The sequence below is a fragment of the Narcine bancroftii genome, chromosome 14, assembly GCF_036971445.1.
Source record: "Narcine bancroftii isolate sNarBan1 chromosome 14, sNarBan1.hap1, whole genome shotgun sequence".
Taxonomy (NCBI): Eukaryota; Metazoa; Chordata; class Chondrichthyes; order Torpediniformes; family Narcinidae; genus Narcine; species Narcine bancroftii.
The window spans coordinates 56,824,462-56,839,621 of NC_091482.1; the positions used below are offsets into that span (position 1 = coordinate 56,824,462).

A 15,160-nucleotide genomic window follows, 5' to 3' on the forward strand; every position below is an offset into this window, starting at 1 on the left:
AAGAAGCCATCCCTGGGTTTACGACTTTACTACCTTTTACCGGTGACATCTTGACGCAATGAGCAATGGCGGATTTGCCCCAAATCCTGATGTATTATCTTATATTTGAACAAAATTAATCATGCCAAATTATAATGAGCCTATTAAATCTGCCTATTGTACCAACATCCACAACCACTCACCAGATTTTAAAAAACTTACCTCTAACATCTCCCCTAAACTTTCCTCCGTTCACCTTAAACAGATGGCCTCTGGTATTTGCCATTGTCGCCCCAGGACATTCTATCTCTATTATTAGTTTTCGTCCCTACCCTTTCCAAAGTCCTTCATAGTTGAACGGCACAGTTGGCCGAGCAGTTAATGCAACACCTTTACAGCACCAACGATTGGGACCAGGGTTCAAACCCCACGCTATCTGTAAGGAGTTTGTATGTTCTCCCCATGTCTGCATAGGATTTCCCCGGGGGCTCCGGTTTCCTCCCACTGTTCAAAACCGGGGATGTTGGTTAATTGGGTGTAAATTTGGCAGCATGGCCTGTTACCGTGTTGTGTATCCAAATTTAAATAAATAATTGCACTTTGAAATCTTATCCAAATGAAGGATACCCACTCAATAAAACACGTCAAGATTCCAATCAATTGCAAAAGCAGGATGGACTTCACCTGACTTCTATACAAACATATTTGTAAGCGAGCAATAGGAACACTGGCCATTTTAGTTAGTATCTCTAATCCTAGCTTGTTAGAGAAGGTGGTGAATTTGTGGAATTGAAGCAGTGAAGGTGACTTCAGTAAAACAGATTTAAGATTGGATAGATTTCTACATAGTAGTGGCCAGGTTGGCGTAGTGGTTAGTGCAACGTCTTTACAGATCGGGGCCTGGGTTCGAATCCCGTGCTGTCTGAAAGGACTTTGTGCATTCTCCCAGAGTCTGTGTGGTTTTTTTCCAGGGGCTCCCATTTCCTCCCACCCTTCAAAAACGTACCTGGTTGTAGGTTAACTGGATGTAAATTGGGCACATGGACTCGTAGGGCCGATTTGCCCTGTTACAATGTTAATATGTCTAAACAATCCCTTAAATGGGAATTAAGAGATATGGGTAAAAGGCAGGGAGTAGGCCTATCATTAGTTCATCCTTGATTGCAATGAATGGCGGAACAGGCTTAATGGGCTGGATAGCCGACACCTGCTCCTATTTCTTATGCTCTTATTGCACGCCAAACATAGAACCTTTTCCTTTCTACCTCAGTTTCAGGCTCAATTTAAAATGTACCTGTAGGCCATTAAAGCATAAAAGCATCTGAAACAAGTTTGTCAGCTTTGCCTTAAAAACAGAAAACAATTAAGTATGAGAAATGTTCAATATACCAGAGTGGTTAATAAATTCATCTTCATATAGAGATGTTCCAGGTGATGCAAGCCATCATCTTTCAGTAATTCATGAGGAAATTTGCGCAAATTCTTATAATTTAGGTACAGATACTGATGCTTCTCTTGCTTGGCTATTGCGATAATTTTCCAAATGTCAGTGTTCATGATTGAGTTGTTTTAAACAGTCGTCACACATTATACATCTGGTGTTTCTTTAGAAAATAAAAAAAATTTAGGTTCATCAAAAAGCAAATAAAATTATTTTGCAATTTACAAGCAGCTTTTAACAAAAGAAATAAAAAATACAAGAAACAATTATTTTTTAAAAATATAGTCAGCAAGATATTAAAAGCCTTTTGAAAATTTGTTTAGCCAATTCCTCTTTTAATAATGTTCTGAAAATCATATTCGACTTGGGTATGACACAAGTCATTTCAGGTTTTTTTTTTAAACATACAAAATGACAAAGAAGAGTGGATCAGCTTGATGCAAGTTTTAGTTTCATGCAGGAGTAAATGTACAGGCAATCCCTATTATTAGTTTTTGTCCCCACCCTTTCTAAAGTCTTTCATAGTTGGAGGGCACGGTTGGCCTAGCAGTTAGTGCAACACCTTCCACACTGTGGAGCATGGGGGTGGGGGAATGGAGATTCCTAAAAAAGAAATTTTTCTACGTAGATTCCATGACAACAAACTTTATTCCACATCTCAAATTTTGGGTAATGACTTGTGAATTCTGAATCTGAATAGATGCGATGCTAGGTTGCATGTATCTCAAATTCTTTAGCAATATACTTGTGCAAATGTCTTACCTGTACAACTATATTGGGGACACAGCCTCATCATTTTACCAGAATGCTATACCATCTTATTTTCACCTCTGTCTTTATGCCTGACAGAAATTAGGAAATAAGAGAGATCATTTATGAAGCAGTCCTGCTACCCACAGTTCTAAAAGATCCCTGCCACAGAAAGTTATATTCTTTCCTACTTAATTTGTTGCATGATAGTTTTCCACTGCTCAACTGTAGAAGCCTGAAGATCCTCATCTGATTTACACACAAACACATTTCAAGCAGAAGACATCAAGAAATGTACCTGTAGGCCATTAAAGCACCATTACCACCATCTTGCATACAATCTGCCACCTCTTCCATTCAATTGACTCAATTCTAATTTCAAAATCTCAAATATACACACACTCAAATTGGAACAATTTTTTCAATGAAGTAGCTTATGCCAAAGTATAAGAAACCAGATAAAGTAAGACAGCGCAAAAATAAAAATGTTCACCTCAGCTTCTCTCACATGGTGGTTACACTTCATGGTTTAACATGCATTTGTAACCTTTTTCTGACAAATTCACTGTTTAGGTTCTCACTTGGAAGTAATCAAGCACAATCGGTGGTTGCCGATCCATAATCTAAATACCAAAAAAAATCTCCAGAAATTGCCAGGCCAGTAGCTTTAGAGTTGATCACAAGTAGAAAAGCTTCTTTGCACATCTGTAAATTTATGATTAATTTGACCTTCAGGCCTTGTGTTTAATCAAAAAGGGACCTCTTTGATCTTTCCCAAATGATGTCATCTCAGTTTTAAGTACCATTCCTTCACCTCATTTTTAATCCACTTTCTTAGGTACTTCTGCTTTCCTTTTGCAAATATTCATGAACTTCGACTGCCCCATGTCTGATGTGTGGAAACCACACTGAAATCTTCCCAGGATCCTGGACATATTTAACATAAGTACTATAGAATTCTACATCCTGAGAAAAACCCTACTGTTATGTTAGCATACAATTTTGTTGCCAACTGCAAATAGATTTTAATAGGTTATTCATACATATCACTAGATCTTTTCACTCTACCCTTTCAATTGTACTTTATAATGTAAAGATTTATTTCAATTAATCCTAGCAAAGTTATTCATGTATGCTCAATTTCATTGCCCAAGCTGCAATTTTTCTACCATCTTATACAATGTTCCACTTTTCTTCCATGTTAGTTGGAACCTAAGATTGGTATCGTCAGTGTTAATCTTGAAATATTTTCCCTCAACTCCAAAGTATTTATTCAAATTATCATTAAGACCAGTCATTCCGAATAAATACCTTTGAAACAAACTTATCAATTTATAATCTCTCCTCAACCGTCCCTCAAGAGGAAAGGATCCATGAGTCCCCATTTAAGTGCATTTAACACACTGGGGATTAAATTGTCAGTGGGCATCCCAGCAATGCGATTTCTAATTCAATCAAAGGATACATTGACAATGGAGAAACACAAAGCAAGAAAACGATGCAGCTCTTCAATACATAGCTGGCACTCGCCAGTGGCTACACTTTGCGAAGAGTTGAAGGAGACTTGGTGTAGTTTAAGGAGACTTGGTGTAGTTTAAGGAGACTTGGTGTAGTTTAAGGAGACTTGGTGTAGTTTAAGGAGACTTGGTGTAGTTTAAGGAGACTTGGTGTAGTTTAAGGAGACTTGGTGTAGTTTAAGGAGACTTGGTGTAGTTTAAGGAGACTTGGTGTAGTTTAAGGAGACTTGGTGTAGTTTAAGGAGACTTGGTGTAGTTTAAGGAGACTTGGTGTAGTTTAAGGAGACTTGGTGTAGTTTAAGGAGACTTGGTGTAGTTTAAGGAGACTTGGTGTAGTTTAAGGAGACTTAAAACTCTCGAAAACTTTTACAGGTGTACATCGCTGTCTGGCATTGGTGGCGCCAACCCTCAGGGGCAAGAAAAAGACTCCCGGGGGTGGGGGGGGGTTCAACTCAGCCAGCAACATCATGGGCACCAGACTTCATCTCTATCAAGGTCATGGGGGGGGGGGGGTTCAACTCAGCCAGCAACATCATGGGCACGAGACTTCATCTCTATCAAGTTCATGGGGGGGGGGCCTTCAACTCAGCCAGCAACATCATGGGCACCAGACTTCATCTCTATCAAGGTCATGGGGGGGGGTTCAACTCAGCCAGCAACATCATGGGCACGAGACTTCATCTTTATCAAGGTCATGGGGGGGGGGGGGGGTTTCAACTCAGCCAGCAACATCATGGGCACGAGACTTCATTTCTATCAAGGTCATGGGGGGGGAGGGGTTTCAACTCAGCCAGCAACATCATGGGCACCAGACTTTATCTCCATCAAGGTCATGGGGGGGGGGGGGGGGGAGGAGGTACAGGAGCCTGCAGAGGGGCACAAGGACAGCTTCTGCCCCTCTTGCCTTGCCATCAGATCCCTGAATGGAAAAAGGGAAAGACTGCCTTACTTTGACATTTTCTTGCCCTATTTTTAAATGTACTTTGTAAGGTGGTTTATGGAATTGTTTGCACTGTGATGCAATGAATTTCGTGACACGTTCATGGCAATACATTCTGATTCTGCCATACATGTGGTGCCCCGCCCCCACCCTCTCCCCCACCCCACCCCGCCCCCACCCTCTCCCCCACCCCACCCTCTCCCCCACCCCACCCTCTCCCCCACCCCACCCTCTCCCCCACCCCACCCTCTCCCCCACCCCACCCCACCCTCTCCCCCACCCCACCCCACCCTCTCCCCCACCCCACCCCACCCTCTCCCCCACCCCACCCCACCCTCTCCCCCACCCCACCCCACCCTCTCCCCCACCCCGTACCTGAATAGGGCCAGTGAAGGTCGGCCACTCGGGTAATAATAATGCAAGGTGCACTTTCGATATTGTGAGACAAAACTTGTTTGCAAAGAACTTTCTGGCGATGGGGACGGTGCAGAGGTAAGAGTCGGAGGCCTGGTGGGCCACTCCTCAGACCAGGGTCTTGCTCACTCAGCCCACCGCGACCGGAACCAAGCCATCAAGCTGTCAGAACCCCCCACCCACTGGTCGGGAGCACCGCGTCTCCTGATTGGTCGGCCGCTCGCCGCGCATGCTGGGACCTGCGACCGGAACCAAGGGCCGCCATCAAGCTGTCAGAACCCCCGGGTCGGGAGCACCGCGTCTCCTGATTGGTCGGCCGCTCGCCGTGCATGCTGGGACCTGTAGTCCCGCCAAGGACTGGGCTCAATGCATCTGCTCACCCTCTTTGGTCAGTGCAGTTTGCCTGCTCCAGAGTTGAAAATAGAGTTTTCATTATAGCAATTCCTGGAGCATTTTTTTTTAATGTTTATGGATTGGCAACCACAGGCTGTATTGGCAGTGGAGCCAGGAGAGTATTGAGATAATTGAATGTGGAGTTGAAAAGACACAACTAAATGCTTCCAAAGTTAGCAATGCTCCAGAAATGAGAATGATCTCCAAACTGACGTGCTGAGGGAGTGCTGCACTCTTTGAGGTGTTAGCCTGTGGGAATCTGAATCTCAAAACTACAGTTTGAGGAAGATTATGAGAAGTCATTAGGCTTTTTCCACTTAGATTCAGGGGGGTGGGGGGACAAGTACGAGAGGATATGGCTTTTGGGGGGAAAGGTTTAGGAGCAACTTCTTCACTTAGAGTGGTGGGAGTGTAGAGGTTTTTGACGTGATGAGTGTGGGCTCAATCTTAAGTTTGACAATAAATTGGATAGATGCATGGATAGGCAAGGTCTGGAGGGTTCTGGAATCGTTTTATGTGCTATGGTTCTAAGATGTGGATGATTGTATTGGGAAGGGCTGTGGCTGTCGTGTGACAGCACTGCTCCCTACCGAGTCAGAGGACACACCAGCTGCCAATCAAGGTTTGGTTCCACCCCACCCACGAGTGCACACCTTGCTGTTGTCACATGTAAATTACCTGGACTGCAATCTCCAGCCTGCCTGTACTTGGCCTTTGGGCCATTGGCTGTTGTAATTAGATTAACCCTCCTGCCACTGAGCTTTTGGCCCCCAGTAAATGATGTGGGCTTGTCCCTCCAGCACTCTAAAGGTGCCATGTGCTGTTTGTTCTCTCTCTTTGCCAGTTTGGGACTTCACTCCAGGCCTAGAAATGTGGAAGGGTGCTGGAGACACTGTTAAAAGGGTTGGGAGCATTTAATTAATGTCCCTCTTAGCATAGAACCGTGCCTGCACGGAGTCGAGGGGTGGTGGGGCATCAGTGATTTTTCCCTGTATGTGTGTGTGTGTTTTGCATCAGTTGCCATTTCCCACACTTGCCTTCTGTAAATGAAATCCTTCCCTATATCAAAGCTGTATTCAGAGTCCTTGCCTTTGAGACCTACCAAACCTGTTTCCTCACTCACAACAATGATTCTGTATTGTTACTTCAAGCAATTCTCCCCAGAAGCCTTGCCAGTATTTATTCTTCAACCAAAACCATGAGGTCTTGATTACTATTTGTGGAATCTTGCCAACAACTACATTGGTTGTGGTGTTTCCTCTATTTGAAAATTTACTTCAAATATTGTAATGCAACATTGGACATGCAAGGCCAAGAAAGATGTTTGTTTAATCCTTTTCCACGGCCATGTGATGCCATGTTCTGCAGGCAGAACCATTATCTGCAAAAGACTGGATCTGGAGCCCTGCTCAACAGTAGCAGATTTTATGGATTGTACTTCAGGTGACTACATCATGCTGTTTTCTTTGCATACAATGTAGGAGTAAAAAAAAATTCAAACATCATAGATACATAATGACTGCATTTGATGTGGAACTGTATGAATAAACCAGGAATATTTTTCCAAATGCTTGAAGATCGGAAAGAAGAAAATAGAAAGGGAATGGGCAGTGGAGAGAATGTAACAATGCCAGGCTAAAGTAACTAAAGGAACAATCATGTCAAAGTTGGATACACAAGACTGTAGTCAAAGAACAGTTATCAATGGCAGAGTAAAAGTGTTAGAGAAGAGCGTGAATAATCTAAGAGGATTTAAGCACAAAATTATTATTTTTAACTTGGAGTTGCTCAGGAATTGAGAATAAAGGTAGGTCAACAAAGATAGCGGGGCAATGTGCAAGCATACCTGAAATTGTGTATGAATGAGGTAGCAGAATTTTTGTTGCCATTTATTGGAAGAAGAGCAAGGAGAGTATTGAAAACCACTGTTTTAATCTTACCTAATTGACTCATTATATGCACAAGTGAGAGACGAGTGTAACTAATATGAAAATATGAGAGATGAAGAAAGTTAGTATGGATATGTGTAATGAATAAAGCCAGCATGAATAGGATAAGGGTAGATAATAGAATGAGTAAAGTTAGTCTGAATAAGATAAGGGTCTTCTAGTTAGACAGAATTAGCAAGTTCTCCATATAAGAGTTAGTAAGCCCTGAGGGTTGGGAAGGTGTGAATAAGGACAAAGGCAGGTTTGTCAATAAGGACAATGACATGGATACCCCCTGGTCCTCCAGGTTCACAGAAACAGCACGTAGGCAGACAGAATTGCCCAATGCCAAACTCATCCAGGAGGCAGAAGAATGTAAGGGGGAGGGTACTTCTATACTGAAATAAACTGTATAAAAGTTGGGTGAGCCCCAGTGTGTGTGTGTATTCCCAGGGTAAAGGGAAAGCACCCAACTTTGCATTGTTGTATAATAAATGTTCTTTGTTCTCAATTCTTGTCTCGAGCAATTTCTGTGAAGGTACTTCGGTTTCTCACACACAGTTTCAGAACTCCAAACAAAATGAGCCAATGACCATTTTTCTCAAGCAAAATATTTCAGTAACAATTGGGTCTAAAGCAGTGGTTCTCAACCTTCCCTTGCCACTCACCTACCTCCTTAAGCAATCCCTTACTGATCACAGAGCACTGATGGCATAGGGTATGTGAGTGGAAAGAAAAAGGTTGAGAACCACTGACTTAGATACCTTAACTTGTGGGGTACTAAACAAAAGATAACCAATGTTAAATCTGATGGGGAATTCTGTCATATTTCTTTTACCTGGCATGTTATTACAATATGAACTTAATTTCATAAAGAATTGAGGCAAATTGTACAAAGGCTTTAGGCTTTTAAGTCATGAGCATCATCTTCCTATTGCTGAGGTTTGGTTTCCAGTGCTTGGTGGTTTATGAATCTCTCAAACAAAATTGAGAATGACATGTACCATAAACATAGGAACATAAGAAGTAGGAACAGGAGTAGGCCAAAAATGGCCCATCGAGCCTGCTCCGCCATTCAATATGATCATGGCTGATCTAATTTATGACCTAACTCCACCTACCTGCCTTCTCCCCATATCCCCCAATTCCTCCCCATAAACCCTTACCACTTTTGCAGTTATCTATGCACAAAGAATATTATGTACAAATTAATCACAAAAGGGTTAATAATTCTGTAACTAATATTTTGAATTCAATTTGTTGAATTAGCCTGAATATGCCTTGAGTAACCAGAGTCCAATATCAGAGAAAATACAAGATACCATTTTATAGAAGAAAACTCTCCACTAGTAACTAAGGAGCCCAATAACAAGTATTCAAATATCTCTCAGGATGTACAAGAGTTGTGTGGTCTATTGATCATACACTTGAGCAAGTTCATTAGCCTGATAGTAACAGAAAATTAATGATTTGATGGCACAGTTACAATTCCTCCTGGTAGCTTAAATCCACTGGCTGATGTGAGTCACACCCGTGAAAAAGATATCCACATCTTAAGAGAGTGGAAGGGCACCCACACCAATGCCCGAAGCAAGTAAGAAAAATCCAATTAAACCTCCTCTCAATTGGCTGCCTCATTTCCTTCATTGCAATAGCGATTTCATTTTTCAAAATTCTCATAAACTGTGACATTCCTTTGGATGTGCTACATTTTTCTTTTCGCCTCTGTGGGAAGGCAAATGTATGCTTTCTTGCTATTTCTAATCACACTCCAGAGATTCTAGAGGGGCTAGATGTGATCTCTTAGATGAGATGTGATCTCCCAGTTCATTTTCTTCAGATGACAACTTGTCCTATCGACCTCTTCTAGTTTTGTATTTCACAGGATCACATGGAATTCTATGATTAGAAAGCACTCAAAGAGGCTGTCAAGCTCAAAAGCCCTTTTTACATTGGCTAACCAGTAAATTGGCAGTTCAACAAACCAATTAAAGAAGCTGTTTTTGCCATTCACACTGGACCAATGTTAACCGATTCTCTGCGTCCTTTCATACTCACCACCAGGCATCCCAAGACAGAGTGGTGCTTATCCACTAATTTCTCCCAGGATTATCAAATTTTACATCTGTTTTTACATAAGAAATAAATGCAGAAGTCGGGCATGCTGCATTATCTTCTATTCAATAAGAACATGATTGGTCTGATTTTTGGCCTCAGTTCCACTTTTCACCTTTTCCTAAGACTCTGGGTGGCCCTTTAAACCAAAATTCTTTCTGTTTGGTCCTGAATATTGTTGGAATCTAGGGGTTAAAACATTATGAAATAAATGATTAATTAATATGTGTATATTTACACATATTTACAGCATCGAGTCCACGCTGCTGAAGATCCAGCTGCGCTGGATGGGTCACGTCTCCAGAATGGAGGACCATCGCCTTCCCAAGATCGTGTTATATGGCGAGCTCTCCACTGGCCACCGTGACAGAGGTGCACCAAAGAAAAGGTACAAGGACTGCCTAAAGAAATCTCTTGGTGCCTGCCACATTGACCACCGCCAGTGGGCTGATATCGCCTCAAACCGTGCATCTTGGCGCCTCACAGTTTGGCGGGCAGCAACCTCCTTTGAAGAAGACCGCATAGCCCACCTCACTGACAAAAAGCAAAGGAGGAAAAACCCAACACCCAACCCCAACCAACCAATTTTCCCCTGCAACCGCTGCAATCGTGTCTGCCTGTCCCGCATCGGACTTGTCAGCCACAAACGAGCCTGCAGCTGACGTGGACTTTTTACCCCCTCCATAAATCTTCATCCGCGAAGCCAAGCCAAAGAAAAAAAAATTACTGCATGGTTCAGGGGAAAAGAGGAATGTGATTAAGTGGCAATCACAGCATGGAGCAAAGTTGGCTGAGCAAAATTGTCTGCTCCAAAATACAGGGAGAGGAAATGCATAAAACGATTTAGGAGGAATGCTCAAACTAAAGGAGGTGGTGAGTAGCACAGGAGACACAGGCCAGATCAGAACAAAGAATGGCCTGCAAGAAACAAAGGGAATGGAAAACCAGTCTAGGAGGAAGATTAAGGCAGGAGGAGGTGTTAAAGAGAACAGCAGAAATTGGCCAGACAAGAACAGAATGGTGATTAGAAATATCTGGGGATGAATTAATTTCTGATCAACACAACAGGATAGTCTGGCCTGGAGGATTAAGATGGGAGTGCTACACCCCAGATATCTGCAAAACAAGAGATGACTTGTGATAACCCTTATGCAAAAAGATCTAGCAAAGGAAGACAACTTTTGTTCTGTATGATAATGAAATCTAGCAAAGGAAGCCAACTTTTGTTCTGTATGATAAGGATGATCTATATAAACTGAGCCAACTGGACAATAGGGGTCAGTCTTGGGGAGTAGCTCACTGTGCAGGTGACCTATGAACTAATGAGTGACCCAGAGCTCTGTTAAGTTTTATTCTTGTGCTGTGTAATAAATTGACTGTTGAACCGAATACCTTCTCCTATCACTTCATTCAAAGAACACGCTGGACTCAGACTACACATAGACTAAATTAAGAGTAAGGTAAAGCCAGAGTCCGACAATATATTCAGTCAGTCAAGCCTGATGGTGCTCTGCACAGCCATTTTCAAATATACATGGCCTTTTAAGAGAAGAAAACTTTGTTATCTCAGTCTTAAATGACAACCTAATATTATGAAAGTATGCATCACTTTGCAGACTCTTTGTGATTGCCGCATCCTTTCTCACCTATCTTTGTACTGTATACAATACAATTGGTCACTTCAACAAGCTATTAAAATAAATTATAAAAAGCTGGTTCCAATAATAAGTCCTGGTGGTCCCTTCCAGTTAAAAACTAAAAACCTGAAAAAGACACATTTATCCTGATTTGTTTCAGCCTGTTTGCTGCCCGGTGCTCTATTCATGCCAGAGGCTTGAGCTGCCATCTTGTGCAGCAACCTTTCATGTGGTAATTTATTAAATTCAATATTGACTGCAGAAACCTCATTAATCTTTTCAAATAAGTCTCAAATTGCAATAAAGGTTAAGCAAATACCCAATTTTCCTGTCTCAAACCTATATTAACTTTTCATTCCTTATTCCATGTTTTTCCAGACATTAGTTTTGTCCAAATTCTTTGTCTCAGAAAGTCTATTTTTTTTGCCAAGTTTTGAGAGGCCTGGCTATACACAGAAACGTAAGAGCGAGAAACAAAATTTGTCCCTTGGAACAAATCTATTCACTAAAATTATATCTGATGTCAATTCCCTTTAACCTCCAATCCTGATATTCTGTAAATCCTTTGCATTAAAAATCTAATGAAGTAAGTCCTGAATATATTTAATAACTTATAGAATTCTATAACTAAAGAGTATTGGAAGCAATCCTTCCTGCTGGGCGAACTCATAGTCTGAGTAATCTTTAGTGTTCTTCTCTGACATGGCAACATTGGCATCAAATTAACATTGTCTGCTGACGGATGATGTGCCCTCAATACTTTGCTGCACTCCTGGCAACTGTCAGCTGTACCTAAGTTGATCTCATCTCATAATGCCGAGGATAGCTTGTTCTGGATTTTAGAATGGAAAGATTCTTACTTTCCCAAAAAGTGGGTGCCAAGGATCCAAATATATCATGCAATGGCTCCTCAAACAAGTTATCCTTTATTACTGCCACATATGGGATAGAGTTGACTTGCAGCACAAGTGCCATTAAACTATACCAAATATCCTGCACTTCCAGAAACTCAAAAAAATGCTATTTGGAATATTCAGGGCTATTAGTTTAAATAAATGATCTAAGAGCATATATGGAGATAGGTGAGTATTGGCATAGCCCCACAGCATGTTTCAAGGCTTGATGAAGTCAGATGTAATTTTTTTTTATGCACAGCCCCACTTTAAGGTTTTATCATTCTCCACAAATCAACTGCATTCTGAATCATTTGGAATGAAATGTGGAGACGAGCAATAATTAGATCATCTGGGGATTTAGTACCAAAGTAAGGAACAATCAACTTACAGAGATAAATTTCCAATTACATGTTTCGTTATCCTGCTAGCAGTTGAATACTTACATTTTAATTAGGGCTTTTAGAAAATATAATACTTAAGTCACATTATGTTTAAGTTTTTGCAAGAGGTTGTTGGCAAATTTGGAATTAATTAATGGGGTTAGATATCAGGAATTCAATTAACATCCAGTTATATCAGGTACTGTTTTGTTGTTAATCATTTCATTGTGAGATATGGTGAAATATTGCTTTACCACCCTTTGAGTCAAGTGGTCATGAACAATATTTTAAATTTACCTCCACATACAAATTAATTATCCTATATTGGTTTCATCAAATGTCAAAGATTATTTTAATACTCTTTCCCCCTCAAGGAACACATTACACAATTAACCACGATACCATTTCTGTTTACCAAACCACAGCTTCTCCTCCATCTGCAAATACATCTCTCATGCTCATGAATTTATATTTCGACCCTAATTCTACTGCATGGAATAAACTTACATTTCCAGTTTAATTGCCTCATTGATCAAAAGCCTATTCACAAATGTTGACACGATTATGATTTAAATTAGCCAAATGTTTCTCAGCCTGAAGTTCTGTCAAAACCATTGTTTTTTGCTCTTGAATCACCATGAGCCTTTTGTCAACCACCACATTTAGCAACCAGGCTGCCAGGAATGGAAAGTCTTCATTTGAGGGACAACCCTAAACTAGTTCATCTATTGTAATAGCAGGACTATTTTCTGCCACTTGTGGTATATAAGAACAACTCTGTCCTCGTCAATTTCCCCATGCCAATCCTATTTAATGCTTTTTTTTTCATTTTGAAGATCTAATTCCATCCACCCAACATTTGGCTCCCAAATGTCCAGGAGTAGACCAAATTTTTTGGTTTTTTTTTCATTTTGAAGATCTAATTCCATCCACCCAACATTTGGCTCTCAAATGTCCAGGAGTAGACCAAATGTTTTGGTTTTTTTTTTCATTTTGAAGATCTAATTCCATCCACCCAACATTTGGCTCCCAAATGTCCAGGAGTAGACCAAATTCTTTGGTTTTTTTTTCATTTTGAAGATCTAATTCCATCCACCCAACATTTGGCTCTCAAATGTCCAAGAGTAGACCAAATTCTTTGTCCCCTTAATGCAAACTATTACCCGAGACCATTTTGGAAGCAATGCACTTTTCTTCTTTGCATTACTGTACTGTACAGTCATACAGAGGTTCGACGTTCCCAACTTTTAAAAAGGCTTTATATCAGCAGCTTGTTTCAACTTCTTCATCTCATCCTCTATAAAGACTTCAAGCTCCACTTACAGCCACAGAAACTCCATGGAATCCCATTACCACTATAGCTGTGCCCTTTTTATTGCTCTCCTGTACAGCAGAGCCACTCACGATGCCATTGCTACCTTCCCTTGACAAGTAATCAGTATTGAAAATAAATATTGATATCACCAGATTTACTAATAACATTTTATTTCTTGAGCATCGACAACATGAAGTCATTTCATACATCATGTATATTCATGAGGGCTTGCATCGACAACATGAAGTCATTTCATGCATCATGTATATTCATGAGGGCTTGCGCTGCAAAAACAACATTCAATACAGCTGGTTGATAATACATTTTATAGAGTTATTCTTTATCTTTCTTATGTTTCACAGTTCCATTATACTGAAACTGGTGTTGAGCTTGGAACATTGTATTTAATTCAGAAACTGCAGTAGTATTAGGAACTTATTACAGAATGTGTGGCCCCATTACCACGTGATTATAGGTCCATAAAATCTCATCATGAGAAAAGCAGGGGTGTGCTAACTTGGGGTTTCAATAAATCGATGTTTTTACAGTTGAAAATAAACCTCGCAGGGTTGAGACACTTCTGTGTCGTAGTGCACTGTGAGGATACACTTACCTGACCCAATGATCCAAGACTTGTGTTTGAAGTATCTGAGTGTTTGGACTGACATGTCTTTCCCAAGGTCCCTGCTCCTGCTGGGAGCCAAAGTCCAATGGCTCATCGCGTTATATCCAAATTCATGTTAAATTGGGGCGCGTAAAATTCAGATTTTACTGTAGTGATGTGTGAACACTATGTAATTAACCATGTTAGAGGTTCAAGGCATAAATGTAGGAATTCATGCAGATAATTATCAGCTTCGATTTTTGATCTGACTAGAGTCAGGACCAAAGCTACCAGCTGGATGTCAGATCGAGAATAAAGAGTGGAAGAATCAGCCACATAGCCCATATGCATCTCTGAGGATCCATATTTATATTTCTATCTTCACCTTTATATTTTCTACTATATAGAAGACTACTTGGTCTATAAAATCTATGCTGGTTTACAGAGAAATCCCATTTCCTCATTTATTCTCCAATGAACTATTCTCTCCCACCTCCTCATTAATTCAAATGAGTTTTGAAATAATGCTCATTCATTCACAATGATTGTGGGGTCCAGGGAGGAAACTGGTGCACCCAGGAATCCACACGGTGTCAGTGAAAACTTGCGGTCTTCAAACAGCCAGAACCAGAGCTCAGGCAGCAGCAACCTGATTCTTTGTCAAAACTGCTAAAGGTGTGAGCAATTAACTTTTGGTGTTGAGCATGGGTTGTCATTGGAGACAGAGGGAATGGGAGAGTTGGTCCAAGGGACAAAAATGTCCACCTTGTTTAATTGGGTTAATGATTCTATTTTCTGATTTTATTTTCAATTAATATTAAAAAGAACACGTGTAGCATAAAGCTATAAGA

The 15,160-nt window shown here is 40.8% G+C and overlaps 2 protein-coding genes across 7 annotated transcripts in view; both read right to left on the minus strand.

The window, feature by feature from the left end:
- Positions 1–5,246, minus strand: part of lrrc28 (leucine rich repeat containing 28) — a 54,653-nt gene extending 49,407 nt beyond the window's left edge. For 2 of the 6 annotated variants that reach the window (XM_069911388.1, XM_069911385.1), the window contains exons 1-3: positions 5,003–5,243; positions 2,183–2,262; positions 1,369–1,583 (exon numbers count right to left, since the gene is read on the minus strand). In XM_069911388.1, coding sequence (XP_069767489.1) covers positions 1,369–1,536 — 168 coding nt within the window. In that variant the 5' untranslated portion in view covers positions 1,537–1,583; positions 2,183–2,262; positions 5,003–5,243. Of the gene's footprint in view, positions 1–1,368; positions 1,584–2,182; positions 2,263–5,002 lie in introns of all 6 variants that reach the window. The other 4 variants (XM_069911387.1, XM_069911390.1, XM_069911386.1 and 1 more) reach the window with 4 other exon arrangements.
- Positions 5,247–13,858: 8,612 nt separating this feature from the next.
- LOC138749857 (cation channel sperm-associated protein 2-like) overlaps positions 13,859–15,160 on the minus strand; it is a 39,570-nt gene continuing 38,268 nt past the window's right edge. The window contains exon 13 of the mRNA XM_069911811.1: positions 13,859–13,989. Coding sequence (XP_069767912.1) covers positions 13,958–13,989 — 32 coding nt within the window. The 3' untranslated portion in view covers positions 13,859–13,957. The remainder of the gene's footprint in view (positions 13,990–15,160) is intronic.